The sequence below is a fragment of the Cervus canadensis genome, chromosome 17, assembly GCF_019320065.1.
Source record: "Cervus canadensis isolate Bull #8, Minnesota chromosome 17, ASM1932006v1, whole genome shotgun sequence".
Lineage (NCBI taxonomy): Eukaryota > Metazoa > Chordata > Mammalia > Artiodactyla > Cervidae > Cervus > Cervus canadensis.
Genome location: NC_057402.1, coordinates 45,315,010 through 45,342,507, shown reverse-complemented (window position 1 = coordinate 45,342,507; position 27,498 = coordinate 45,315,010). Strand labels below are relative to the sequence as shown.

At 44.7% G+C, this 27,498-nt stretch overlaps 1 protein-coding gene across 4 annotated transcripts in view; it reads left to right on the top strand.

The window, feature by feature from the left end:
- Positions 1–3,388: 3,388 nt before the first annotated feature.
- The window catches only part of PDE8A (phosphodiesterase 8A), a 146,427-nt gene continuing 122,317 nt past the window's right edge, over positions 3,389–27,498 (top strand). For 2 of the 4 annotated variants that reach the window (XM_043434619.1, XM_043434618.1), the window contains exon 1: positions 4,087–5,011. In XM_043434619.1, the coding sequence (XP_043290554.1) occupies positions 4,805–5,011 (207 nt within the window). In that variant the 5' untranslated portion in view covers positions 4,087–4,804. Of the gene's footprint in view, positions 3,876–4,086; positions 5,012–27,498 lie in introns of those variants that run through there. The other 2 variants (XM_043434621.1, XM_043434620.1) reach the window with 2 other exon arrangements.

Sequence of the window (27,498 nt, the reverse complement as noted above, 5' to 3'; positions counted from 1 at the left end):
GAGGAGCCTGGCGGGTTACAGTCTCTGGGTTCACTAAGAGTCAGACACAACTGAGCAACTAACATTGGCTGACCTGGAGAGTGCGGCTCTGATGTTTACAACCAAATACAGCAGTGTTTGGAATCTGAGACTGTCCCTAGTAGGTGGGAAAGTGTGGTTGGAGTCGAGGGTAGCAGGAGCCAGCACTGGAGGCTGAGCCCCCTTGTTGGGAGTGGAGGAGTCTGAAATGGCAGGCGCGAATAGGGTCATTCTGAGAAAGAGGGTGCATAGTGGGTGGTCAGTTCTAAGCTCCAGGAGAATCCTGAGTACCAAGGTCCAGAGCCAAACAGAGGAGAGACGTGCTGGGGTGCACCTGGGTTGTGGAGTCAGAGGACAGCATCTGGGGGCTTCTCTCTGCCGTCCTCACCTATGGGAACTGCTGCTCTCTCCTTACGGTTCTGGCCTTCAGGGCAGATCATCCAGTCCCTTACCCGAGAAAGGCAGGAACATTCAAACACTGTACTCAGGTCTTGGAGGTATGGAGAGAAATGAAGGTAAGCCGGCCAGGGGCCTGGAAAGGATGATCAACGGAGGTTTTATATCTGGGGTGGTTGGATTCTCCCTATCCAGGAGCAGAGGGCGTGGCTAAAGGGTTCCCCCTTTCAATTGCTCAGCTCAGCCTGGCTCTAAGTTTTCATTTCCTTTCATCCCTTCTGGAGCTGGGATGGGATGAGAGGGTACATACCTTTTCACCAAACAATTCAACTTTTAGGAGTCCATCTTAATAGAAAAAGATGCATTCAAGGATGTTCACTGCAGCCCTGCTTCTAATAGCAGTGTGTGTGTGTGTGTGTGTGTGTGTGTGTGTGTGTGTGTGTGTGATTATTCATAGAAACAGGTCTGGTAGCATATGGTCCAAACTGTTAACAATAGTTACCTCTACGGAAGGAAGGGAGTGGGGAAGGAAGAAAGGCTTTCCTTTGCCTCTGCACATTTTATATGCTTATGCTAAGTTTAATTTTTTTTTTTTACTATTTTTCTAGCACATATTAATGTGATTTAAAAAGATTTAAAAATCACGTTGTACAAAATCTTGCAATTTAGAGAAATGAACTGAAGTCTGATGGCACAGATTTGTAGTGGTATGGATCCTCGGGGTAATTTTATTCCCTCCAGCAGTTTTTGGCAGTCTGGGGGCAGGCCTGCAGGAAGATGGTGTTGAAAGGACCCAGGAGAATTTGGCAAGCTAAGACACAGGCGCTCAGTAATTATTCTGGGCATCTGACATCGGTTAGCCTATTTAATCCCTGAGGGGTAGATATCGTTAATCCTAGATTTACAGTGAAGGAAAGTGGCTTGGAGAGAGGGCGTGTGGCAGGACTGGGATTCACACCTCAGGGTGTGGGATCTCTCCCGCTTATGGCTGCTTCCAGCTGAGTTCAGTGGGGAGGCAAGGAGAGGAGCAGAAAACTGGGTGCCAGTATCAGCCTTTGAATGCTGACTCCCAGGTGGAGGAGGAAGTAAAGCCAGGAGGGAGCACCAGTTGTAAAAAAAGGATCAGCTTAGGTGTAAGAGGCGCGGAAGCCAAGTTGGTTTGGGTTTTACATAGAATAAAGCTGTGTGGAACGCTGCATCTTCATGTCTCTTATGAACTGGGGAGGGGATCAGAGGACTGAGGAGTCTCCTGGAAATGGCCTGTGTGTGGGGGTGTGGGGGTGCCAGGCTGGCCTCTGTCCCTTGGCTGAGTCCTTTCCCAGTCCCATTGACCTCATGCAGAATAGGTACTGAAGTCGACATTCAGTGACAAGTGTGAGCCTGGTGAGGGGTCAAGCAGTCCTGTTTAGGGGTCCCTGCAGTGGGGGGGAGAATGGATTGGGGTGGTGGGGGAGTATATTCTCCCACATGACTGGGTGCCTCTCCTGCAGCAGCAGTGGGGTTGTGTGTGCGCGCTTTCCACACACATCCACGTGGAGGGCTTCTTCACAGGGACTCAGGTGTCCTGGGTGAGCAAGTGAGTGGCACATGCCAGTGAGGTTTGGGTTAGTTCTGTCACTGTGACTCCTTTTGTGTCTTGTCACTGAGGTCTGGGGAAACTGGGTAGAGAAGTGTTCAGGGACTTTGAGGTTCAGATGATGGCCAGGGAAGGAGGGCTGTGGTGGAATTGGTGTTAGGCAGTCGAAGCTGAGGTGAGAGGGGAAGCTGTGACTTCCTGGAGTGTTCTAGGCTGAGTTCCAGAGTATGGATGAATGTGAGTGAGGGGTTGCTCCTTGTGACCCCAGAAGTAGGCAAATGACTCCCACCATTCCTACCTGCTCCTACTTCATTCTTGGTTTTAGGTCTCTAAGTTTAGTGTTCCTAAATTGCAGACCTGGAAATCAGTTAATGTGCCTATGCAACAGTTCTCTGAGAACAGAGGGTAAGTGACCAGCTCAGGACAGCACAAGGCAGCGCAGGAGGCCAGCAAGGGGATAAGGGGATCAGGGTCAGCTGGGGGTAAGTGTCCTCACCCCTAATTAGAGCAGGGCTCAAGGATTTCCAGAGAGAGGCCAGGACAACAATGTCCTGTATTCGAAGGTGGGCCCAAGAGGCACCCTGGAATGCCAGGAGGAGGCAGGGTCAGTGCTGGGAGTTGTCAAGGCCAGACTTCTCAGTGAGGCAGGGCAGGGAGGACAGAGGGTCTGAGACAGACTTTCAAACTCTCTGATGATTCAAATCATTTTCTTCACCAATTACTCTTTATTCAGAAGAGTCAAGGTTCTGCCTGGAAAAATTACCTTCTAAATCCAGCAGCACAGAGGCAGAAAACACTGCAGTTTTGGTAGTATTACTGGTGATAGTAAAAATCTTCCCTTGTGTCTTTTAAGACATCGTCATTGAGCCGTTGGTACTTTTATAAAGCAGGGAGGCGTATTATGATTATTGCTAAATGTGCTTGAACTTGATAATATAAGTCATGTGCCAGTGGCTTGGGCCAGCTAGCCTAATAAAGAGGGCTGGTAGCGGGAAGCTACTCCCCGGTTACCAGGCCTTTCTGCTCGGCTGCCCTCGGGGAACTGCCCGGTGCCCACCTCGGGCCCTAAAGATCCCTGCTGCAGGGGGCGCGGGGGGCTGTGGCTCTTAGGTTCCCTGGCACCCTGAAGCCTGATCCACCGCAGGGAACCCGGCGCTGGAGCCCCTGCGGCAGTGCCAGCGCCGCAGCAGGGACTCCAGCCCGGAGTCCGCCTCCAGGTCTTCATAGTAGCCGGGACCAAGGCGGGAGCGGGCGGCACCTCAGGGTCGTTCCAGGGCCGCGCTAGAAAAGGTGTGGAAGGCGGCTGAGGAAAGGGACCAGCCGTGCCGGGGTCTCGGCTGACCGCGAGCCGCCGGGGATGGAGGGGCGGGAGTGAGGGTGGGTCCGAGGTGGGCAGCTCGAGGGTACGTGATGCACACCTAGGGGTGCCACCCTCCAGTTGATCGTGGGAGGGGACCCAGGCACAGAGCGCCTAAGTGATTCGCCCAAGGTCACACAGTGAGCGGGTGGCGATGTGTGTGGGGTGCCCTTCAGCCAATGCGCCTGGCGTCATCACAGGCCTCCTCTGGTTAAGACAGTAGGAGGGCATCCCCAGCCTGACACGAAATGTGGCTTTTTGTTATCCCAGCCTCCCAGTCGCTGGTGTAGGCGGGCCTAGGGCTCCAAGTCTTGGCGAGCGACGACACAGACTGAGCCCGAGTCAGTAACACCCGGCACCCCCCACCCCCAACCCCGGCTCTTGAATGGCTCAGAGACAGGGCCCTGACCGAAGTCACGCAGCTGCTAAGTTTAGGAGCCGGGATTCGAACCCTGCGGTATGGGTTTCAGTGACCACAGGCCGGACATCAGAGACCACTGGCTCGGGAGTGACCACGTGCGGCCTTGGGTAAGTCGTTCTCCCTCTGGTAGCCCGGCCGCGCGCCCCTCCCGTCGTGGCCGCGCATGCTCCAAGGCGGGCGGAGCCGGGAGGCGGCGGCGGGCGCCCCAGCTGCTTTGCATTGACGCCAGCACCCGCTGGAGGTCACCGCTGGGGGCTGGGCGCGGCGTGCTGCCGGCAAGACCCGGCCCGGAATACGGAGCCGCGTCGCCCTGAGCTCCCCAGCGAGCGCCTCCGCTTCAGCGCTTCTCGACGGCGCGGCCTCAGGTCCGCGTCCCTCCGTCCCTCCCGGGGTGGACGCGGCCTTGCTGTCCCGACGGGATTCCTCCGGCCCGCACCGCTCAACGGCCAGAGATCTATTCTAGGTTTCTCAGCCACCAGCCCTCGGACCAGGGGCATTTATCCGTGGGGCGGCCGGCGGAGCGACGTGAGAGCCCGGGGCCTCTAGAGGCGGCAGCCACAGCGCCTCCGGAGCCGGAGCTCACCTCCCCTCGGGGGGTCGCGCCGCCTCACGGCGAGGGCGGCGTCGCTCGCGCGGCGGGGACTTGTCGGCTCTCGGGCCGGGAGAGCGCAAATCTCCTCCCCCGAAATTCCCCGGAAGCGCGGCGCGGCCGAGGCGAGCGCGGCGATGTGAGGGGAGGCGGCCGGCGGCTCCCTCCTCAGGAAGGGCATGTTCGGAGGGGCGGCCGCGGTGCGCTGCCCGCCCCACCGCCCCCTCCCCACCGCCGCCGCTGCCGCCGCCGCCGCCACCGCCGCCGCCGCGCCCGCACCGCGATAAAAGGGGCGGCCGCACTTCCTGACGGGAGACCCGCGCTCGCCGCCGCCGCCCGCCCAGGCGGCGATGACACGGCGCACGCGGCGGCCCCGAGGCGCCGGGCGGGCCGTTTACTGACCGGATCGCGGCTGCCCGCCAGCGTGTCCGCGGCGCTGCCGCCAGCATGGGCTGCGCCCCGAGCATCCACATTTCCGAGAGCCGGGGGGTGTACCCCGGCGGCAAGGAGGCCGAGGACGTGCCGGGCCCCGCGGCGCCGCCGCTCGCGCCCGGCGGGCCGAGCCTCCCACCCGGCCAGAAGACGGCCGCCTCGACCCGGGCCCCCGGCTCCAGCCTCGCAGAGTCCGAGCCTCGCGGAGGCAGCGGCAGCAAGGTAAAGGGACACCGGGCGGGTGGGCGGCTCCGGGGCTGCGGTCCGCGGTGAAACTCGGGCCCCGCGGGGCGGCAGCCTTCCCGGGGGGCCGGGCGGGGCTCCGTCCCCGGCCGCGGTGCCCTCTCGGCCGGCTTTGACGGACGCCCGCGGACCGTCCTGGCCGGGGCGGCGCCGGGAGGAGGACCGACTCCGGTCCCTGGGGGCCCCGCTTAGCCGAGTTGTGAGGAGGACGCTCCCCGAACCGCGGCGTCGGTTCCCGGGGCACGTCTGTCGCGCCGTCTGGGGCGAGGGACCGCCGTGAACTTGACCGAGGCGCTTGAATCCATTCCCTACCGGACAGCGGGTGCGGAGGACACCTCCCCAAACCCAGGCCCCCAGGATATTCTGGCGCGACCCTGAACGTTCAGTCAGTGTGAACTTTGTTCTGGTTCTCGTGGTGGAAAGGGAAGGGCGGCCAGCCTGTGAAGCCGAGGTACTGGACCCTACCGCCCCGTTGTGTTTTCCCTGTTTGGGCTTTGCACAAGCCTGCAGTGGCAGTTTTCCATTTTCTTTGGACTATTTAAAATGTAATCTGGAATATCAGCTTTGCTTCATTGCACATGTATTTGAGGTCCCGGTTTATTAGCATGCATGTTGTTCTTAAAGCCTGTGTAATTAGAAAATACTATCAGAAACCCAGTTTTTGAAGCATTCAGCAGAACGAAGTTAATTTATCAACCAGTCTTACTGGGACATTTTGTAACTTTTTAAAATTGCGTGTCTTCTCCAGCGCCTGTTGCCTAGGCTATGTTTAGCCAAAGTTTCTGGGCTTCGTCTTTGTTAAGGTTTTCTAAAAGAAAGGTGTTTTTCCTTTTTTAAAAAAGGAAAAAAAGTTCATGAAGACAGACTGCAGACACTTTCGGGTTCTGTGATTTGAAATTTTAGAGCTGGAATTCACGCGTTTGTTTATTAATCTAGGGGGACATTTTCCTGTATGCATGGCTATATAGATTGTTGAGGCTCATCAGTCTCTTTGCTGCTGTATTTTAAGAGTCAGATGTAGAATTGTCTTGATTTTCTTGCTTACTGCTAGATCTTCCAGTTAGAGGGTTAGAAATTGGTTCATTTTCTCTCTTAAATTTCCAGCAGTCATCATGCCTTTTCTACATGAAAGTGAAAAGTCTTTAAAAGTTTTTTTCAGTGTTGCATAACATAGATGCAACACTCCCCCTCTCATACGTGCTCTGAAAATTCAGGTTCATTCTGTTCATCAGATTTGGGAGTCCTTCTATGGCGTCATTGAAGAACCCTGTGATAGTTTTGAACTACTTACCTAAGCTGCTCTTAATACCATTGTAATGCTTGTGGGTTAAGCTACCTAATTGGCTTTTTTTTTTTTAAAGTGTTACACAGGTGAAGTTGAATAGCAAAGCTTTAACAGCTTTCAAGTTTTTGACCCAGATCTGATATTGGTTATCTTACATTAAGTAATATTAAGTTTTTAGTTAACACGAGTAGCTTTTCAAGAAGTCTTGTGCCTTATTGGCCTACTGGGGGCAGTTGTGGATGTCCTGAATTCACCCAGGTGTCTTGTAAGCATCTCCAGTGCAGCAGTTTGCTCTCTGCCACCCACTTTGCCAGGAGGACCCCTGAGTTTCTCAGAGTCTTGCCAGGCCATTGTCTTGAGTGGGGACCCAGAAAAATACATTCATCATTACAGTGCTGAATCCAGTGGCGTGCATATAATAGGTGCTAAATAAATGTTGAATTTGATTTTTGTTATTAACGAAATGATGAAACTTTTTCAGCCACTGGAATTGGATTCCATAAAACCTCTGGTGCAAGATTTAAGGTTAGTTTTTCAAGAGGAGGAGCCAAATTATAAATAACACCACGGTCACAGAATTAATAGTCCCATGCTTGTTATTCATGAACTACAACATGTTGATACCACATCTCAGTTACAGATATTTGTAATTAGGCCTGTCAAGTGAGACACCAGGGAAGCCCATATCAAGTGATGGTGGTGGTTTAGTCACCAAGTCGTGCCCTGTCAAGTGATAGGCAGAGGTAAATATCAGCATATTTTTGATTCACTATTTTTCTCTTTAAGGGAATGAATCTTCTGAAATTAAGATACTCAGTATGTTCTGGAAATTAAAAAACCCATGTTTAGAGAAGATAAGCTTTCAGCAATTTAGCAAAGTCAAATTATTACACCATGAATTTAAATTCCCTTATATAAACATACCAAGATCCAATTTTAGCTCATTAAAAAATACTTCATATTAAAATATAGTAAGTCAGCTTATTGAATGAATTCCAGTCAGAAATTCACTGGGGAAGTTTTTGTATTTCTATACCATGTCGTAAAGACCAGTTTATCAGAATGCTTGGGAGATTGATAATCAATTGCATTTTCACAGTAATTAAACAGTGCATCCCCTACACCTGTAGTGTATCCCACATGTGTTCCATGAAGCAATTTGTGGACCGTTAATAAGCATTAAATGGATAAAGGGTCCGTGGTCAAGTTAGTTTGGGAAATACTGGCTCAGGCTAAATTTGTCAGATTTCTTTAATACAGGATTTGTCAGAAAACTTAATTTCCTAAAACACACTGTGAACCTCCAAGCCAAGAATGTGCAACACTTCCCAAATGTGTTTGATTATGGAACCCATTTGTTGAGGTATATCTTAGGTAGGCCGCATGTTAAGTCATGATTCCTAACATGAGATAACCAGTATTCAAAGTGCAAGAAATACACTGAACAGTGCAACTCAATAAATATAATTTGCTCCTTAATGATTCCAAAGGTACTTCAGGATCTCGTAATACACGAAGCTGGCTCATCTTTATGAACTCATTTAAGTATTACTAAAAATACGCTGGCTGTTTATTCATTTCAGGAGTTATAGTCTCTGTGGTTACAGATAATGAATGCTGTGTTCAGTTTGAACACTTACAGTTTTGTTTTGTTTTGAATCAGGGTGCACTTTAACTGTAACATTTAATATTTTCTTGTCAGTCTTTAGATTTACTCCGTTTTCCTTTTCCTTGGCTAGGACTCTGAGTTGCCCTTGAAAGATCTGAGTGTGGGGGCGGGAGTGTCCAAGGAGACCTTCTGCTCCCCCCCTCCCTTTTTGGAGACAGGCAGGGAACAACTAAAGGTGGGTCCGCCCTCTCCCCCTGTGTCACTCATCAGCCCTGTGAAGGGGCAGCCCCTCTGTTTTGTTCACTGCTGTGTTCCTGCCTGCCCCCCCCCCCTCCCCCCCCCCCACACACAGTAGGCCTTCCACAGACATTGGTTGAATTGGAGAATTGTGTGAACTAGGCTGTTAGAAGTGGAAAATCCAGCCAGCCCTAGTAAAGGAGAAATAGAAACTAGTTTTACCTAGAGTGGAGGCTGTAGAATTTAGACTTGAGTTTTTGGAAGTGTCTGGTATTCCTTTCTCAGTGCTTTTGTACCCAGGAAGTAATCCATCTTCGCTCTTGTGAGCCCAGGTTTCCCCGTGAAGACTTAAGGATTAGTGCGGCAGGGTGGGCAGCACACAGAGGTGACCGGTAACAGCGCGGCCAACGCTGACCTCTCACCAGGGGTTCCTGCCGTCAGCTCTCAGGCCGACTCTCTGTCCTTCTCTAGTATTTGCTGTGTCATTTTCTTTCCCTCCACCTAGTTTTCTTATTTTTCACCACCTTCCCCTTCTTCCCAGTCTTTTCTCCCTTCTTTTCCCCACCAGCCCACTGGTGACATGAATCACCCTAGGCCATCAAAATTTGCTGGTTTCTTAGTGTTTCCTAGCTCTGGAATAAAATTTGTTGCCTACTGTTAATATACAGAGTGGATTAATCCAACTCATATTTCCCTAAAAGAAAGTAAAGTTTTCTTTTTGTGTGACCTGAGTGACCACTCTCCCCCCGCCTCCCCAAGAAGGGTCATTGACCCTTGAATTATAGATTATATAAATTACTGAAACTTTCCCTGTAAAAGTTTAGTTGAGGAAATGGGACCCAACTTTCTGTTCCTGAAGTAAGAAGAATTTTATCTTGAGCTCATGGGCTCTGAGTTCTCTAATCCTTATGTCCTTATGCCTTTTGGTATGTAGAATCTCATTATCTTGCCAAGCCTAGCTGTAAAGATAACTGCTTTTTAAATTTTCTTGAATGCCTGTTATATACATAAATACTTTGTATGATACACTTTTTTTTTTTTTAATGCTTAATGTCATTACCACCATGACTGTAAGTGTGGTTCTTAAGAGTGATGTGATGTGGGAGGGGGGATCGGGATTGGGAATAAGTGTAAATCTATGGCTGATTCATATCAATGTATGACAAAACCCACTGAAATGTTGTGAAGTAATTAGCCTCCAACTAATAAAAAAATTTAAAAAAAAAAAAAAAAAGAGTGATGTGATGAAGGTCACAGCTTTGTCAGCTCAGACCTGCCCTCGGCCGGCCTTGACCTTCTCCTTGCTGAAGTGAGTGTTCGGTCCCTTCTGGCATAAACGTTCCCTGTCAAGTGTCTTGTGATGCTGGTGACCCCTTGGACTGCTTGCCTGTTTGGATTGGGTTCCTCCGTAGGGAATGGTTCGGGATGTGAGGCCATGGGGTGAGGCAGTCATCTCCGAATTACCTAAAATGCCTTAAAGGACAGAGTATTTTTAAAAATTAAAAAGAAATCAGAAAACAGAGGGAGAAGTTGACTGGCACATGGGTAAGCCCTTGGGTGTGTCTGCTGTTGGTGGCTCCTGCCTGGTTTCTCTGCACACAGGGGTGGGTGGTAGGAGGCCTCGGACTCGGAGGTTCTGGGAGTGCAAGCTCTTCGTCCGAGTTGCACCTGGCTTTCCGTGATGCCTCCTGTGTTGTAGGCACTTTGCTGGATGCCTTGTGGACCTTATCTCTCTTCCGCCCTGTGAGGTGTCTGGTGTCATTTCCGTTCTGCAGATAAGGTGCCAGAAGTTAGAAACTCACCCAGGACCAGACAATTAAGCAGGGATGCAAATCCATTGTTCCTGGCACTTATCTCCTGGCTGGTTGCTCTGATAACCAACCACCCCTGTCCCAGTGTTATATCCACCATTCTCTGGCCTCCCACTCAGCTCTGAGCATCGTGGGTCCACCTGGGCTTTAAGCAGGCATCCTGAGTCTGTTACTAAAATTTCAAATCTTGATTTACTGGGGAGATTGGTTCCAGTCCTAGCTTAGGTTCCCATGTCTGCGGAAGTTGCAGCTGTATTCGGCCCTGTCCCAGGTAATGGCCTCCAGTCAGGCATTCTGTGAGGCCCTCTGATGTCCCCTCTTAACTCTCTTAACGAGTCGGCAGGCATCCCTCAGGGCTGCTTTCTCCTCCCTTTCCTGCTCAGGCTGCAGATAACCTACCTTAGCTAGGACCTCCATAGGAGCCAGCCTGCAGGGCAACCCCTCACCCCTTCCTCTGCCCCCAGTTCCACGCATACACACCCTCCCTTGAGCTCTCGGTTGTACTCGCCTCTGCTCTTGGGACCTCCTGTATAGCTCTCGTGGGCTCAGATTTCTCTCCCAAGCCTGCTGCTTGATTATAGGCCTCTGGAGGGCAAGGGCTATGTTTCAGTACAGTTCCCAAAGCGTTTGGCAAACTGTGTTTGGATAAAGACACCAGTCTCTAAGGCTGAAAGGGCTTTTATTTCTATTCCTTGGGTCTATCTCACCTGTTTAAAGTTAACAGAAATTATTGGGGGTGTGTTATGCTTTAAGAAAAAGCCAAAATATCCTGAAGCCAGTGATTAATCTGCAGGATGATTAGTAAAGCTTTTGCCTCTCATTTTGGCCATGTCAGGGTTGAGCAAACGTGCCTGGGTCCCGGCCCTCTGCTCTGCTTTTGTTCTGCTCTGTAAGATGAGTGCTGGAGTATCTTGTGAGAGAGCTGTTTTGACAAGTCTTATGCTGGAGTTTCTTTGCTACAGGCCTCATCTGCACAGATGGGAAGGCAAGCTCAGTTTTCCCCACACTTTCTGGACGGCCTCAAAGAACACCAGGACTTGCCTGGTGGCTAAAGAGTAAAGAGTCTGCCTGCAGTGCAGGAGACCCGGGTTCAGTCTCTGGGTCGGGCAGATCCCTGGAGAAGGGCATGGCAACCCACTCCAGCACCCTTTCCTGGAGAGCCCCCATGGACAGAGCGGGGATGGCCAGCTTTTATGCCGTGTGGGCTGAAAATTTACCCTCGACCTGTGGAGACCGTGCTCGTCGCCTGCTCAGCGTGTGTCTCCCGCCCACGTCCTGCCCTTCAGTGCGGCACTGCTCCAGCCTTGTCCTCTGCTCCTGGGACAAGCGAAGGGCTGGAGGCCCGGGGCAGTTTCCACGCGGTCTTCACACGTTTGAGATTTACAGCAGCTCCCAAGTGAGGCGTGTTGGAGAGAAGAGAAGTGGGGGAGCCACAGGTGTCTGTGTTTAAAGCCAGCACCATGAGGTACCAGCTGTGTGATATTCAGCAAGTTCTGACCCACGTTTTCTCAAGCATGAAATGAGACTAGAATACCTGGATTTTGGTGAAGATCATTTAAAATAGTCTGTGTGCATATGTTTTGTTAATTCCAAAGCACCAGTACATGTAAGGATCTTTTTCTTTCAGTTACCTTTCTCAAGGACAAACTTTGCTTAAATATATTTGCTTATATTTAATTTTTTTTTTTTTTTTTTTGGACTATGTGCATAGCGTGGGAGATCTTAGTTCCCTGACCAGGGACCGAATCCAAGCTGCCTAAACTGGCAGTGTGGACTGGACTGCCAGAGAAACCCTCTATCTGCTTGTTTTTTAAAGCATATCTCTTCCTTTTAAAAATACATTTTTATCTTTCCCCTAATATTTTATTAGTTTGAAAAATTTCAAACATATAGCAAAGTTGAAAGAATTCTTACGTGTGTACCCACCACTGAGATTTTATAGGTAACACTTGCCTTTGTTTGCTTTATCATTTCTCTATTCACCCACAAATCTGTTTTATTTTTGGAGCCATTTCCAAGTAAGTTGCACACATCAATATACTTAACTCCTAAACACTTCACTATGCATATCACCTAGAGATCAAAATTTGTCTCTCTTTTTTTTTTTTGACAGATGTGTATGCCTGTGTAATGGAGAATCTCTGTTCAGGATACAGAATATTACCGTCACCCTAGAAAGTTCTCTGTGCTCCTTCTCCATTCCTAACCTTACCCATCAACAACCACAGTTCTTATATTTTTTTCCATTATAAATTATTTTTGCCTATTCTAGGCTTCATAGAGATAGAGTCTTGAATGTATTCTTTTGTCTAAGGCTTCAGCATAGTATTTTTGAGATTCATCTATGTCACATGAGTCAGTAGGTGGCTCTTTCTTGCTGAGTCGTATTCTGTTTTGTGACTAGATCACAGTTCACTTACTCATTCTCTTGTCAATGGATGCTAGGCCTGCATTTCATTTTCGGCTATTAAGAGTATAGCTGCTATGAATATTTTGGCATAGATTATTATATGGGCATGTACTTTCATCTTTCTTAGGTTAATACCAAGAAGTGGAATTGCTGGGTCATAGGATAGCTATTACCTACTATGTTTAGCTTTCTAAGAAACTGCTTGACCTTTCTTCAGGGTTCCACAGTTTCACCTTCCTGCCAACTGTGTATAAGGAAAGTTTGGTGGTCTGCATCCTAGCCCCAGTTTGGTGTTATCGGTCTTTTAATTTTGGCCATCCTGGTGGGTATGTAGTGATATGTCCTTGTGATTTTGATTTTGATTTCCTTGATGGCTAATCATTTTGTGAATGTTTTCATATGTTGATTGTTTATGTAACTTCCTTTTTGAAGTTTTCATTTTAACAGTTTATTGAAAGGAAATATAAATGTGTCATCATGGTCTCTGGGTTCTGTTGTTCAATCGCTAAGGCACCTCCGACTCTGGCCACCCCATGGGTTGTAGCCCTCCAGTCTCCTCTGTCCATAGGATTTCCCAGGCAAGGATACTGGAGTGGGTTGCCATTTCCTTCTCCAAGGGATCTTCCCGTCCCAGGGATTGAACCCAGTGCTTCCTGCATTGGCAGGTGGATTCTTTACCGTTGAGCCACCAGAGAAGCCCAAATGAAAAACAGTCTCCTGTTTGCACTAAATAAGTTACGCAAGGCATTTACCGTGAAGGAAAAGGGTGATAAATTAAACTAGATTAAAATAAAGAACTTCTCAACAAAAGAGAGTGAAAAGGAAGGAAACCATAAACTGAAAGATGATGTTTGCAACACTTAATACCAATGAAGGATTAGTATTCAGAATATATCTAGAACTCCTACAATAGATAAAAAGATTAATTGAAAAATAAGCAAAGACTTGGACAAGGAGCTCATTAAAGAGGAAACCAAATGGCCATTAAATATGTGAAAAGATGTCAGCCTCATTGGAGAAATGCAAATTAAAACCACAATGAAATCACATTTTATACCTACCAAATGGGCAAATGTTTAAAAGCCTGACAGTATTTTAACTTTTTATTTTGTATTGAGGTATAACTGATTAACAATGTTGTGACAGTTTCAAGTGAAGAGTGAAGTGACCCAGCCATACATACACATATTTCCGTTCTCCCCCACATCTCCCTCCATGTGCTATACAATAGGTCCTTGTTGGCTGTCCATTTCAGACATAGCCGTGTGTATGTGTCTGTCTCAAACTCCCCAGTTAGCCCTTCCCCCCGTGCCTCCCCCCACCCCCACAACCATAAGTTTGTTCTCCAAGTCTCTGGGTCTCTTTCTATTTTTTAAGTTTATTTGTATCATTTCTTTTTAGATTATACATGTAAGGGATGTCATAGGATATTTCTCCTTCACTGTCTGACTTATTTCACTCAGTATGACAGTCTCTAGATCCAATCCATATTGGTGCAAATGGCAATATTCCATTCTTTTTAATGTCTGAGTAATACTCCATTGTTTATATGTACCACATCTTGTTTATCCATCCCTCTGTTGATAGATGTTTAGGTTGCTTCCATGTCTTCTAAAAGCCTGACAGTATTTTTGAGGAATTCTTCAACAGTATAAGTAAAAGTGTAATTCAGTTCAACTGCTTGGAAAACCATTGTCATTACCAAGGAGAGCTAAACATGTGACCCTGTGACCTAGCAGTTTTAACCCTAGAAATACATGTATACATTATGTGTGCTGAGATATGTACAAGAATGTTCATTGGAGCATTGCTTTTATTGATAATAGCAACCTTTTTGATAAAACCCAAGTATCCCTCAGAAACATAATGGATGAATAAGTTGTACTATGCAAAAGAATGCTTTTCAGCTTTGAAAATGAATGGCTTAACATGGAACTCCATGTTATGTGCCAGCCTGGGTGACAGTGGGGTTTGGGGGAGAATGGATAGACCTATATGTGTGGCTGAGTCCCTTTGCTGCTCACCTGAGACTATCACAGCATTGTTAATTGGCTACACTCTAATACAAAAGAAAAAGTTTAAAGTTCAGGGAAAACAAGCAAAAAAATGAATGGCTTATAGCTACAGGTGTCAACATAGATCAGTCTCAAAACAATGTTGAAAGAAAACTTAAGAATTTATAAAGTGTGACCCTTTTAAAGATTAATAGCCAAGCAGTATATTATGTAGGAATGTATGTGATATACACATGCATATAGATATTAAAACTATGAAGAAAAACCAAAGAAATAATTACTATAAAATTCAGTTAGGCAGAGAAAGTTTATTTTACAGACTGAAATGACTGGCAGGTTGATTTGAGTGCCTCCTACAGAAGATCTGGAGCCAAGCAGGAGGCCCTGCCCTCAGGACAGAAGTAGTCTTCTCTGGAAAGGTGGGGCCTCTGACCTGGAAGTGAGGGTGGCACCTGAGGGGTGGAGTGGGTGTTCAGGGAACAGGCGGGATCTTGGTCTGGACCCATCATTGGTACAGAGGGCGGAAGGCGGGAGGGGCTTGGCCTGCGCTCAGAAGACCCAGGACTTGGGTGGGTAGAGAGTTGGCTGTTTCACAGATAGTGAGGAGTTGACCGGGGACAGGAGGAGAGGCTTGAAAGCCAGGTTGAGGCGTTCAGAGGCCCCATCTGAACCTCGGCATTTTCATTTTCAACATTGTGGTTGCAGGATGAATATATTTTATGAAGTTTTAGGAGGAAGATGCACTGGGTGGAGTGAGGAGAAGCTGGAGGTGGGACATGACTCAGGGCTATGGTGGTGGGTCAGGCGCAAGGTGTACCAGGTATACGGACACAGTGCAGCGGTTTGGGAAGGAAGGGAAGGCCCGCTGACAGGCTGGGGAGTGGGGTGGGTTCAGGGAGCGGGGGGTGACAGAACGGGGCCTACGGCTCAGGGCTGATAACATGCCTCCGTTTGGACTGTGCTGTCCATTGACTGGGTGCTGGTTTTTAAAAAATTGAAATATACTTGGTTTGCACTGTTGTGTTGATTTGCACTTTGTGTTGCTTTACACCGTTATAAGTTTCTGGGGTATAGCAAAGTGAATAAGTTTATATATATCCTTTTTCATTGTAGTTTATTACAAGTTAGTGGATATAGTTTCCTGTGCTATACAGTAGTAGGACCTTGTTTATTTTATATGTAGTAGTTTGTATCTGCTAATCCAGAACTCCTGATTTATCCCTCCCCTGTTTCCCCTTGGGTAACAAGAAGTTTGTTCTCTTTGACTGTGAATCTCAGAATTGTTTCTCTCCACGGAAATCTTCATTAAAAGGGGAAGGATTTATTTGATCTCAAGAGAAATCAGATTATACTGAGTGCAGTTTTTATCCATTATCTCATTTGATCCTCTCCAAGCTCCTGTGAAGTAGAAAGGACAGAGTTTATTTTCCCTGTTGAAGACCTAAAAGAAGCAGAACTTTAAAGAGATCAAATGACTTGCCCAAGTTTGTGGTAACTTCTTTCAGCAACAGGTTCACTATAATAGCATAGGGTAGACGCCAGAGGAAGGAGAGGTTGGGGGGTTTTTTAGAAAAGCCTTTCTTGTCTCTTGGTTCTGGATTTATTTCATAAAAGTAAGTTTTTACATATATATTACCACATGTAAAATAGATAGCTAATAGGAAGGTACTGTATAACACAGGGAGCTCAACCCAGTGCTCTGTGACAGCAGGGGGGTGGCAGGGAGGCTCTGGAGGGAGAGGACGTATGGATACTTGCAGCTGATTGACGTTGTTGTACGGTGAAAACCAACACAATGCGGTAAAGCAATTACCCTCCATTTAAAAATGAAATAGGAAACAAGAAACCCTGCAAACCAAAACAAAAAAAGGAAGCTTTTATTACTTTTTCTCATTACAAAAGTAATATTCTTTTTAGAAAACTTGAAAAAGGACACGGATCACTTAAATTGCATAATCAGGAGATAGCTACGCGTAAAATTGTGGTATGTTTCCTTGCATTCATGTAGATTACTTTAAATAACTAAAAATATTTCTTAAAATAGTTTTATTCTTTATTTGTTCTTTATTAGTTCTAGGAAACATTTAGCCGTTATTCTTTGAATTGTCACTCTTCTATTTCCTTACTTCCCTTCTGCAGCTTGCTCCAATCATGGGAGTTAGGCACATCTTTGTGCTGTATTTCTTGACTACTTGTACTTCCCCATCATCTGTAAAGGTTTTTAAACTCTCTTAGCTCACTGATTCATTCCTCAGGGTCTACTTGGCTATCTAGCCCATTGAGTTTTGAAATGGGGCAGTTTCTGTGTTCAAGATTTATGGTGTGTGCTTTTTATAACTGCTAATTCATGGTTTTCTTTTCTTTTTTGGTTAGAGCATACTCTGTTATCTTTTTGAGTATATTAATTACATATGCTTTAAAGTCCTATTCTGAATGCTGTTTATTTAAACATTTTTTGAGGTATAAATGCAGTTAGCAAAGTATATAGAATCTTAAAGAGTATGGCTTGATTGAATTGTACCCATATATGCTACATGTAATGACCACCCAGACCAGGAGAGAATATTCCAGCACTCCAGAGGACTGCCTTGTGACTTTTGACGATTATTTAGTATTTCTAACATTTCATTAGACAATATCTCAAAGTTCTTGAAGGAATTTTGCAGTGAACACTTGTATACCTCAAACTCCTGTATTTTATGGTAGCATTTTACTCTGCTTGCATATCATATATATTCTTTACTGTACTTTATCATATATGCTCAGCCATCTGTTTGCATGGGTTCTACCTCTGGGGATTCAACCAATGAGGGTATGTGGGTATAATGGGGGAAATCCAGAAAGTTCCACAAAGCAAAACTTGAATTTGCCTTGTGGTAATGATTCACATAGCCTTTACATTGTGTTTCCAGTAATTTATGTAACATTTACATAGCATTAGGTAGTATAAGTAATCTAGAAACCATTCAAAGTACAAGTATACAGGAGGATTTACTTAGGTTATGTGTAACTTCTGTGTCTCTCATATAAGGGACTTTTGCATCCATGGATTTGGTATCTGAGGGAGTCTTGAAAGCAGTGCCCTGCAGAAACCAAGAAATAACTGTGTGTCAGTCTCTGTCATCTCTATCTCCTTTTCCTTTGATGCATTTTAAAGTAATTGCAGAGATCTGTACTTTGCCTAAAATATTGCAGCGTGTATATCATTAATTAGAGTCCGGTATTTAGACTTTTATTTTGAGATAAAATTTATATGCAGTCAAATGCATAAACATTTATTGTGCATTTGCCGAGTTTTGACAGATGCATACATTTATCTGTGTAATTCAAACCTCTGTCAAGGTTAGAATATTGTCTTTCCAGAAAGTTCACTCTTGCTCCTTCCCAGTCTCTTTTCCTATCATCCCTGCAGCCACCTTTTCATTTTTTTTTCCCACCATAGGTGAGCTTTGTCTGTTTGAGAATTTCACAATAAGTGGAATTATGTAATATATACTCTTTTATATAATATGTCTTTCACTTAGCATTATGTTTTTGAGATTCATCTGTTTCATGTATGAGTGATTCATAGTACTGTGACTATTAACTTTTTTGTTTCTGTTTTCTTGGTTATGCTGGGTCTTCGTTGCTGCGTCCATGCTTTCCCTAGTTGCTGGGAGCCAGGGCTACTCTTCGCTGTGGTGTGTGGGCTCATTGAGGAGGCTTCTCTTGTTGTGAGCACAGGCTCTAGGTGTGAGGGCTCAGCATTTGTGGCACACAAGCATAGATGCCCTGAGGCGTGTGGAATCTTGCTGGATCAGGGATGGAACCCGTGTCCCCTGCATTGGCACACCAGGGATGTCCCATGACTGTTGACTTTAAAGGCTCACGATCCACATTGTTAAATTGTCCTCCAGAAAGATGTGATCAAATTTTAATATCACAGGAGTATATGATAGTGCTTCTTAGGCTTCCAACAATCTGATTGTGTGAGAGTGATATTTTATATTGGTATTTTAGTTATAATTTATTTCATTTATGGTTACCTTTTTCTTTTCCAAGTGTGTTTTGAACACTTGAACTTTGCCTTCACTGAATTTATGTCTGTTGCCTATTTTTCTGGGTTTTAGAATTTAAAAAAATTTTATAAGAGCTTTCTAATGTGTTTGGGAATTAAGTTTTGATTGCTCATGCTTATTGCATATCTTTTTCTCTAGTCTTTTTCTCTTTACTGAATATTTTATTAAAATTGTAAACATCTTATCTTTTTGTGAAATCTATACTCTTCCTTTTATGTTTTTTCCTATTTGCTTTATACAACATCCTGTCTTAAAAAAAAAAAAAAATCCTGTCTTATTCCAGAGGCAGTATACAGAGTATGGAAAATTGGCTAGTGCCTCCACAACTAGAGATCACTTATTATGACGTTAGTACATGTCCTTCCAGATTCTTTATCTCCTCCTCCCTCTCTCCCTCCCCTGTCTCCCTGTCCTCCCCCCATCTATCTGTGTATATAATTACATTTTTCCACTGAAATTAGATTACACAGTACATAATGGTTTTTTAAAAAATCATAAAGTACACATAACATTTACCAATTTATCACTTTTAAGTGTACAGTTGAGTGACATTAAGTACATTCACATTTTTCTTCAGTCTCCACCACTGTCAACCTCTAGAACCCTTTCATCTTCCAAAGTTAAAACTTCAGATGTTAAACTCCTCATTTCCTCCTCCTCCCCAGCCTCTGGCAACCACCATTCCCTTTGGACTACCCTAGGTCCCTCATGTAAGTGGAACCATAGAGTACTTATACTTTGTCACTGGCTGATTTCACATAATACAGTGTCTTCAGGGTTCATCCATGTACTAACATGTATCAGACTTTCATTTCTAGGGCTGAATAATATCCCATTGTATGCACACACCACATTTAGTTTATCCGTTCATCCGTTGATGAACACTTGGATTGCTTCCGCCTCTGGGTTATTGTGAATAATGCTGCATACACACATAGGTATACATATCTGTGAATTCCTGCTTTCAATTCTTTTGTGGAGTGAACTTGATGGATCTTACAGTAATTCTGTTTCTAATTTTTGAGGAACCACCATAAGTACATACTGTTTGGCAATAGACTTTGCAGCCAGTAATCTGCATATTTCCATTTCAGTTATTTGTTTTATCTAATAGCTATATCATACCATACCAGTATTCCCGGTGACCCCAGAAACGTCTCCTGCATCGCATCTGCTCTTCGTGACTCGTCCGTTGCTTCTAAACTGGCCTGCCCGCCCCCACCTTTTATATTACACTGAGTTGTTGAAGAGACCTGACCACTTACTTGGTCCCGACTTGTGGATTAATCTTACTGGTTCCTTGTGGTGTAATTTCCTTTTCCTCTCTATCTGCTGTATTTCCTATAAACTAGAAATCACATCCAACATGAATTAAAGTTAGATGTTTTGGGTTAGGCTATATCATTGGCGAGTCACAAATCACATCAGAAAATACATGATGTCTGATTGGCCCACCATTACAGATGCTCAGATTGACTACTGGGTTAGGGTGTTGACCATCTGATTACTCCACTAGAACTTTTAGATTCTCCTCATATGACTAGAAGGTGACCTTGTGGCCCTTGGCATAATATAAATGGATGTGTGTGTTTTAAGTGTATCTATCTATTTATTTATTTGGCTGTGCCCCAGGGCATTTGTGACCTTAGTTCCCCAACCACAGCCTGCACCCTCTTTGATGAAGTATGGAGTCTTAACCAGTGGACCCCCAGGGAAGTCCCTACAAATGTTTAATTCACCATAAGCTGTTCACCTAAGCTTTCTCTTTCTCCCTCCCTCCCTTCCTTTATAGCACCACTTGATAATCCTTATCTAAAGTAACAGTTCTCCCTAGTATTAGGAAATGATGTTTCCTAATTCATTTTACTTTTCTCCATGCAGTAGTTAGTGTTCTTTACAGAGTAAAGTAGAAATTTCAACTATTAGGCCCATCACTACTATAAGATATAGTTCCTATTGGAAAGGTAGTATAAGTGCTTGATTTTTCCCTTTAACAGTTTTAACAGTGAGGAGTTGGTGCCTCAAATGGTAATGAATGTGTTGGGTTTTAAAATATTACTTTTAGGGCTTTCCTGGTGGACATAACTCTCCAAAATAGTCATTATTCCAGCATCTTTTTATGTGGATGATTATTTTTTATTACCAGTTGATTTATACTCTCAGCTTTATCATATCTTTGCACTGTCTATTTTTGATTATCTAGCCTAACTTGCCCTGTTACAGCACTGACTTCATTTTTATAGCTTTATATGTTTTAATAGTGTCTGATAAGGTTAATCCTTTTTCTCATTATGCCCCATTAAAGAAAACTTCCTTAACCCATTCTTCTGTATCCTTCCATGTCAATTTTAGAATGATTTTGTTCTGCTCTCAAATTTGGGGAGTGAACTTGATGGATCATACAGTAATGCTGTATGTAATTCTCAAATTTGGGGGAGATTTTGTTTGTATTGGAGTTAGTGAGTGCAAGTCACTGAGTCGTGTCTGATTCTTTGCGACACCATAGATTGTAGCCCACTAGGCTCCTCTGTCCATGGAGTTTTCCAGGCAAGAATAATGGAATTGTTTGCCATTCCCTTCTCCAGGGGATCTTCCTAACCCAGGGATCGAACCCAGGTCTCCTGCATTGTAGGCAGACTCTTTTACCGTCTGAGCCAACAGGGAAGCCTGTATTGAAGTTAAATCCACTGTAATTTGGGAAGAATTGGTAGCTTTATAGGATTCTTCTGTCATAAGTATGAATTTATTATTCACTTCTCTTTAAGTATTTTCATATGGGTCTCATTCCTTTTTATTAATAGGATAATTCTGTTGTAGCCAGAATCTTCATTAAATCTTCTATTTCAATTAGATGAAATATATTGATGATATCTAATTTAGTAAACAATCGTGTAGTTTCTCAGTTGATTGTCTTTTTTTGTAGTTGTGAAATATATGAATTTTAACTGTATAGTGTCTTGGGTTTTTGAGATAAATGTTCATGTTATTAGCTGACTGATGGTTTTGGGTTTTCCTTTCCAAAAGTAATACTTCATCTCTTGTTTCCTTAGTGGCTTGGCGTTTCAGAACTTTGTTAAATAATAATGATGTTAATGTGCATTTTTGTTTTATCCTGATGTTAATAGCAACATGTCTCGTTCTTCACCCTGAGGTGTGATATTTGCTTTTGGTTTTAAGACAATATGCTTCAAGATATTTGTACATAATATATTAGTAACTCTTTGCATTCTTTTTTCTTATGCATGCATAGAAAATTTTAAATTTAAAAAATTGTTTTTTGCTATTTTTTAAAAATTGAAGTATAGTTGATTTAATCTTCCCCAGTGGCTCAGACAGTAAAGAATCTACCTGCAATGCAGGAGACTGGGTTTGATCCCTGGGTCGGGCGGCTCCCCTGGAGAAGGGAATGGCAATCCACTCCAGTATTGTTGCCTGGAGAATTCCATGGACAGAGGAGTCTGGTGGTCTACAGTATAGTCCATGGGGTCGCAAAGAGTCAGACACAACGGAGCAACTAACACACACACATACACACACACAAACACACAGCTGATTTATAGTGTTTCAGGTGTACACCAAAGTGATTCAGATATATATATATATGTATATACATAGCCTTTCCAAATTTTTTTACATTACAGGGTATTATGGGATATTGCATATAGTTCTCTATGCTATACAGTAGGTCCTCATTTATAATTTTATATATAGTAGTGTGTATCCATTGAATCAATTTTTAAATGTAAATTTTAAGCAGGTGCTTTGTACAGTTTTATATCCTGATTTTTAAATTTAATAATAAATTGCAACTGTAGTAAATCCTTGGTTATCTTTTTTTTTTTTTTTTCTAAAAGATCCGTGGTATCTGCAGGAGATTGATTCCAGGCCCCCAGTGGATACGAAAATCCATGGATGCTCTAGTCCCTTGTATAAGATAGTACAGTACAGTGGGCCCTGTCTATCTGTGGGTCTCTACATGTGGGTACAGAGAGCTAACTGTATTTTCCCATGTCATTAAAATTTATTCAAAACATAATTTACGTGACAGTGCTGTGCTGCCATGTCCATCTTAAGTTTTTGTGCATATTTGCGATCATTTTATCAGGGTTTATTTTTAGATGGAGTTCTATTATTTTTGAGTCTTGATTTAAGAACAGTTACGCTACAGCAAGTTTTAAGACCTTTTGGGCAGTCTATAATGAAAAAACATTATTTTTTTGTAAAATTTTTATTTATGAACTTGGCCAGATAAATTACATTTACGTATCGAAATCTTTCATTCTGTTAGAATTTTATTACTTAGTGAAGATGTTTAACTTTACCCTTCCCAAGTTTCCATTTTATGGAGGAGGAAATGGCATAGTGTACTGTTGTCTAGCGGTTTGATTATATCAGAAGCAAAAAAGAAATCAAACACTTGAAATTTCTGATATCATTTGGGTATCAGAATTTGGATATTATTAGTGGAGTTGCTTGATTATTGCGGAATGGTTCTGTTTTCATTTTAATGTCATGTACAGATACCTGTCTCTCTCTTTTAATTTTTAAATTGAAGGATAATTGCTTTACAGATACCTGTGTCTTTATTCTCAGTTTGTAACTCATACGTTTGGACTTTGAATTGGTATGCAGGGAACCTACAGTATTTATGTAGTCATTCACTACATACTTGACCAGTTCTCTTTACTACCCTAACATTTGTAGGTAAAAGCAGGAGGTTTTGTTTCTTTTTCTTCCTGAAGCACTGAAGTCATGTCTTTTTGTTATTCTAGCATTAAGAAATAGTCTTTATTCCTTTTCCGGTAAGCGGCCTGAGCTGACCCCTAAAAATGGTGCGCTATTCACTCGACCCAGAAAACCCCACAAAATCATGCAAATCAAGAGGTTCAAATCTTCGTGTTCGCTTTAAGAATACTCGTGAAACTGCCCAGGCCATAAAGGGTATGCATATTCGAAAAGCCACCAAGTATCTGAAAGATGTCACTTTAAAGAAGCAGTGTGTGCCATTCCGTCGTTACAATGGTGGAGTTGGTAGGTGTGCACAGGCCAAACAGTGGGCCTGGATGCAGGGTTGGTGACCCAAAAAGAGTGCTGAATTTTTACTACACATGTTCAAAAATGCAGAGAGTAATGCTGAGCTTAAGGGCTTAGATGTGGATTCTCTGGTCATTGAGCACATCCAAGTGAACAAAGATGCCCCAAGATGCGGCGCAGCACTTACAGAGCTCATGGTCAGATCAACCCCTACATGAGCTCTCCCTCCACATTGAGATGATCCTTACTGAAAAAGAACAGATTGTTCCTAAACCAGAGGAGGAGGTTGCACAGAAGAAAAAGATATCCCAGAAGAAACAAAAACTTATGGCCCGGGAATAAATGCCGCAGAAAATAAATGCAAATAAAAGTAAAAAAAAAAAAAAAGAAAGAAATAGTCTTTATAAGCCAGAGATTCCAAGTGAGGTGAGCTGCAGTGAAGCCTTGCCTGGGATGAAAGTGTGCATGAGGTTTGGTCAGCCTGGCAGTGAGTCGAGCAGTGTCATCAGAGGCTCAGAACACTCTTATGGGGACACCTGCTAGGGGACATATGAGCCAACATACACTCATTTTTAATACTCAAAAAAATTAGTCAGTACTTCTGTGAGACTCTGATCTCTACAGTGAGATTAGTTTTCAGAGGCTGATTTGGAAGTGTTTTAGAGGTCTTCTGGTCTCACTTCTCCCCGGTGTAGGAATTCTTGCCTCAACTTTCCATCTCCACGAAGAACTCTGGTTTGGTGAGTTGGCATGATAGTCCCTGATTCTTTATTGGACCACGAGGTACTGGATCACAACAAAGCCTGCCTTCCTTCAATCAGGCCACATTTACGTAGAGCTCCCTGCATACCAGGCTCTGCAGTAGGCATTTTAGGTAACACGAGACGAGTGCTTGTAGCCCCCACTTTAGGGTACACATGTCAGGGAACGTGCTTGCCTCTGTTTGTGTCTTCCCAACCCTTGATTTGCCAATGCTTGTCCAGAAATCTGAACATACCCCTTGCAGTGATACAGTCAAAGAGGAGAGGGAACTGGTATCAGACTTGGCTTTGCATTCTGATGTTGGTACTCACCTGGGACAAGCTGTGTCATTTGTCCGTGAGCCACAGTTCCTCATATATGAAACAAGTGTTGGAGAGAAGGCGTGGGAAGATAGTTGTCAGGCACCATAAACTTGACAGACTTTTCTGGTGTCTGTTTGCTTGTGGATCAGAATTGCATTTTCTCACCGGTGGGTTAGGAGAGTAGGAAGCCCTGTTACAGTCCTTTTGGTGCTGCTGAATATACAGATAATGGAAAAATAAACAGGGGTGCCATGGTTTGCTGGCCTGTAAACCAAAAAACAGTTTTTAGTGCCAAAACCTGTGTTTGTTTTGAGAGGCCAAGGATATTTATGCCTCAGATCCCAATTGAATCTCCTGGGGAATCGCACAGTTTTGGTTTGGGGTCACTTGTTTATATGGCTAGCTCTGCTACAATGTAAAGCTTGCTTACTGTGCTCAGTTTCTGCTGGAGTAGAATCATGTAGGCTGGCTCCAGGGGGTCTCCAGTCAGGGCTAGAGGGCTTTGACCTTACTCTTCCAGTGGGCAGGCACTGACCAGTTGCAGCAGCACTCCTGACACCTGGCTAGGCTCTAGAAAGCCCTGTAGCCCTGACACTCTTGCTGGGCTCCTGTTCTTCCCCACCAGGTTGCTTTGGAGTCGGGGGTTTTTGATGGGTGTCTGAGGGCTTTGCCCCCTCCCAGTGTTCTTAGCCTTCTCCACTTCTCCACATTCAGATGTCTGGAGGCCTGCTGTCCTGCAGACAGAAGTTTCAGAGGAGGTGTAGAAGGGTCGTGCCATTGCCTGCCTCAGACCCTCTGTGGCTGCCTACTGCCCACTCCTTTCCATGACCTCAACACCCAGCCTTCTCTAGCTTCATCCCATGCCTTTACAGACCGAACGCTTCATGCTCTTCCTTATACTTCAGGGACTTAATAAACTGTGCAGTTTCCAGAAAAGTACTCTGCTGAGAATTTCTCCCCAATTTAATCAGCAGAGAGAGCAAAAATAACTTTGAAGGCAGAGCTCTATGAAGGAAGTAGGTGATTGTCGTAGAAAGCATCTTATGTCTGGAACAAGTACCCTCAAATTTTTGTGTTTGTGAAATTCCCTTGTGGGGAGGGGAAGACAAGCCTAAGATGGGATGAAGGGTTCAAACTGTCAAGATCACACACGCTCAGAAGATGGATGAGGTCCCCATGGGCATGTCTGGGACCGCGTTTGTGTCCCCCCCCCCACCCCCCCCCCGCCCCCTGCTGTCTCACTATGGCTCCTGGGGGCCCAGAGAGTTGAAGGAGGTCGGAGAGAACAGATACCCTAGGGGACAGAGGGGCATGCTGGTGTTTGACACAGCGCATCCTTGCTCACCTCCCAGTGGGTCTGTGGTGGTTGCTATCCTTAGTGGGCACCTGAAGTTGTCCCTTCATTACAGATGAAAGAGCGTCAGGATTTGATGGTGTGCTGTGACAGTCAGGTAGTGTGGGACAGACATGTTTTCTTCTACGGTCAGTGTGGTGCCTGCTTTCACCTGGCTTGATCTGCCTTGACTTGCTAAAAATGGGGGTCACTGACCCAGACATCAACTAAGGTTGATAAAATGTAACAATAACGCACATATTGACGTTTACTACATACCAGGTATTGTTCCAAGTACTTTATGTGTATTAACTAATTTAATCCTCAAGAAAACCCAGTGGGCTTGGTGTTATCCTAAAGACTCCCCTGTAGGAATAAGAAAACTGAGGCAAGTGGGAGGTTTAAAACACTTTGCCCAAGGTTTCCTGGCCGGGAGCTGGCAGCACTTGGATTAAATCCCAGTGCCCTGGTTTCTGAGTCCATACTTGACATTGCTATACTTCTGTACTTTTCATTTTACTTTAGGAGATCTGTGAGATGTTGTGAAATTTTTTGTCTTATCTCTTGAGGCAGTTTTCCTGATTATATTACTCAGAATTGTTTTGATTGCAAGTGATATCAACCTGATCTAAACTAGCTGAGGCCACAAGTGAAATGTGTGGGCCATGGTAGCCTGGCTGATGTAACCAGATCATGAGAGGGACAGGGCCATGCCAGCCTCTGAACCAAATGAAACCAGGACTCTTCTCCATCTTTCCCTCTCATGTGGTATCATTTTCATTTTCTTGGGCTGCTTGTTTTTTTTTTTTTTCTTTTTAACTTTTTATTTTGTATTGTGGTATAGCTGATTAACTGTTGTGGTAGTTTCAGGTGGACAGTGAAGGGACTGAGCCATACACATATGTGTATCCGTTCTCCCCAAAACTCTCCTCCCATCCAGGCTGCCACATAACACTGAGCAGAGTTCTCTGTGCTGTTCAGTGGGTCCTTGTTGGTTATCCACTGTAAACACAGCAGTGTGTACATGTCCATCCCAAACACCCTAACTAGCCCTTCCCTGTCCTTCCCTCCTGGAAACAGTTAGGTTGTTCTCTAAGCCCCTGAGCCTCTTTCTGTTTGGCAAGTAAGTTCATTGTATCATTTCTTTTTTTAATCCCGCATATAAGGGGTGTTATACTATATTTCTCCTTCTCTGACTCACTTCACTCAGTATGACACTCTCTAGGTCTGTCCATGTTGCTGCAAATGGCTTTATTTCATTCTTTTTAATAGCGGAGTATTATTTCATGTATTGGTGTACCATATCTTCTCTATCCCTCCTTCCGTAGATATCCCTTTAGGTTGCTTCCATGTCTTAGCTCTTGTAAATATTGCTGCAGTGAACATTGGGGTGCATGCATCCTTTCAGATCATGTTTTTCTCTGGATACATGTCTTGGTCTGCTTTTTTCTGCTTAGCAAGAAGCAGTGCCCACTGCTAGCTCCTGGCTTTAAATTTCACAGCTTTGTCAGTGGAGTGGGACTGAGTCTCTTCCAGTAGAGACTAGACTCTCTACTTAAGAGTCCATAGGAAGAACCTAGACGAGCCTAGCTTGGAACACCGGCCTGCCC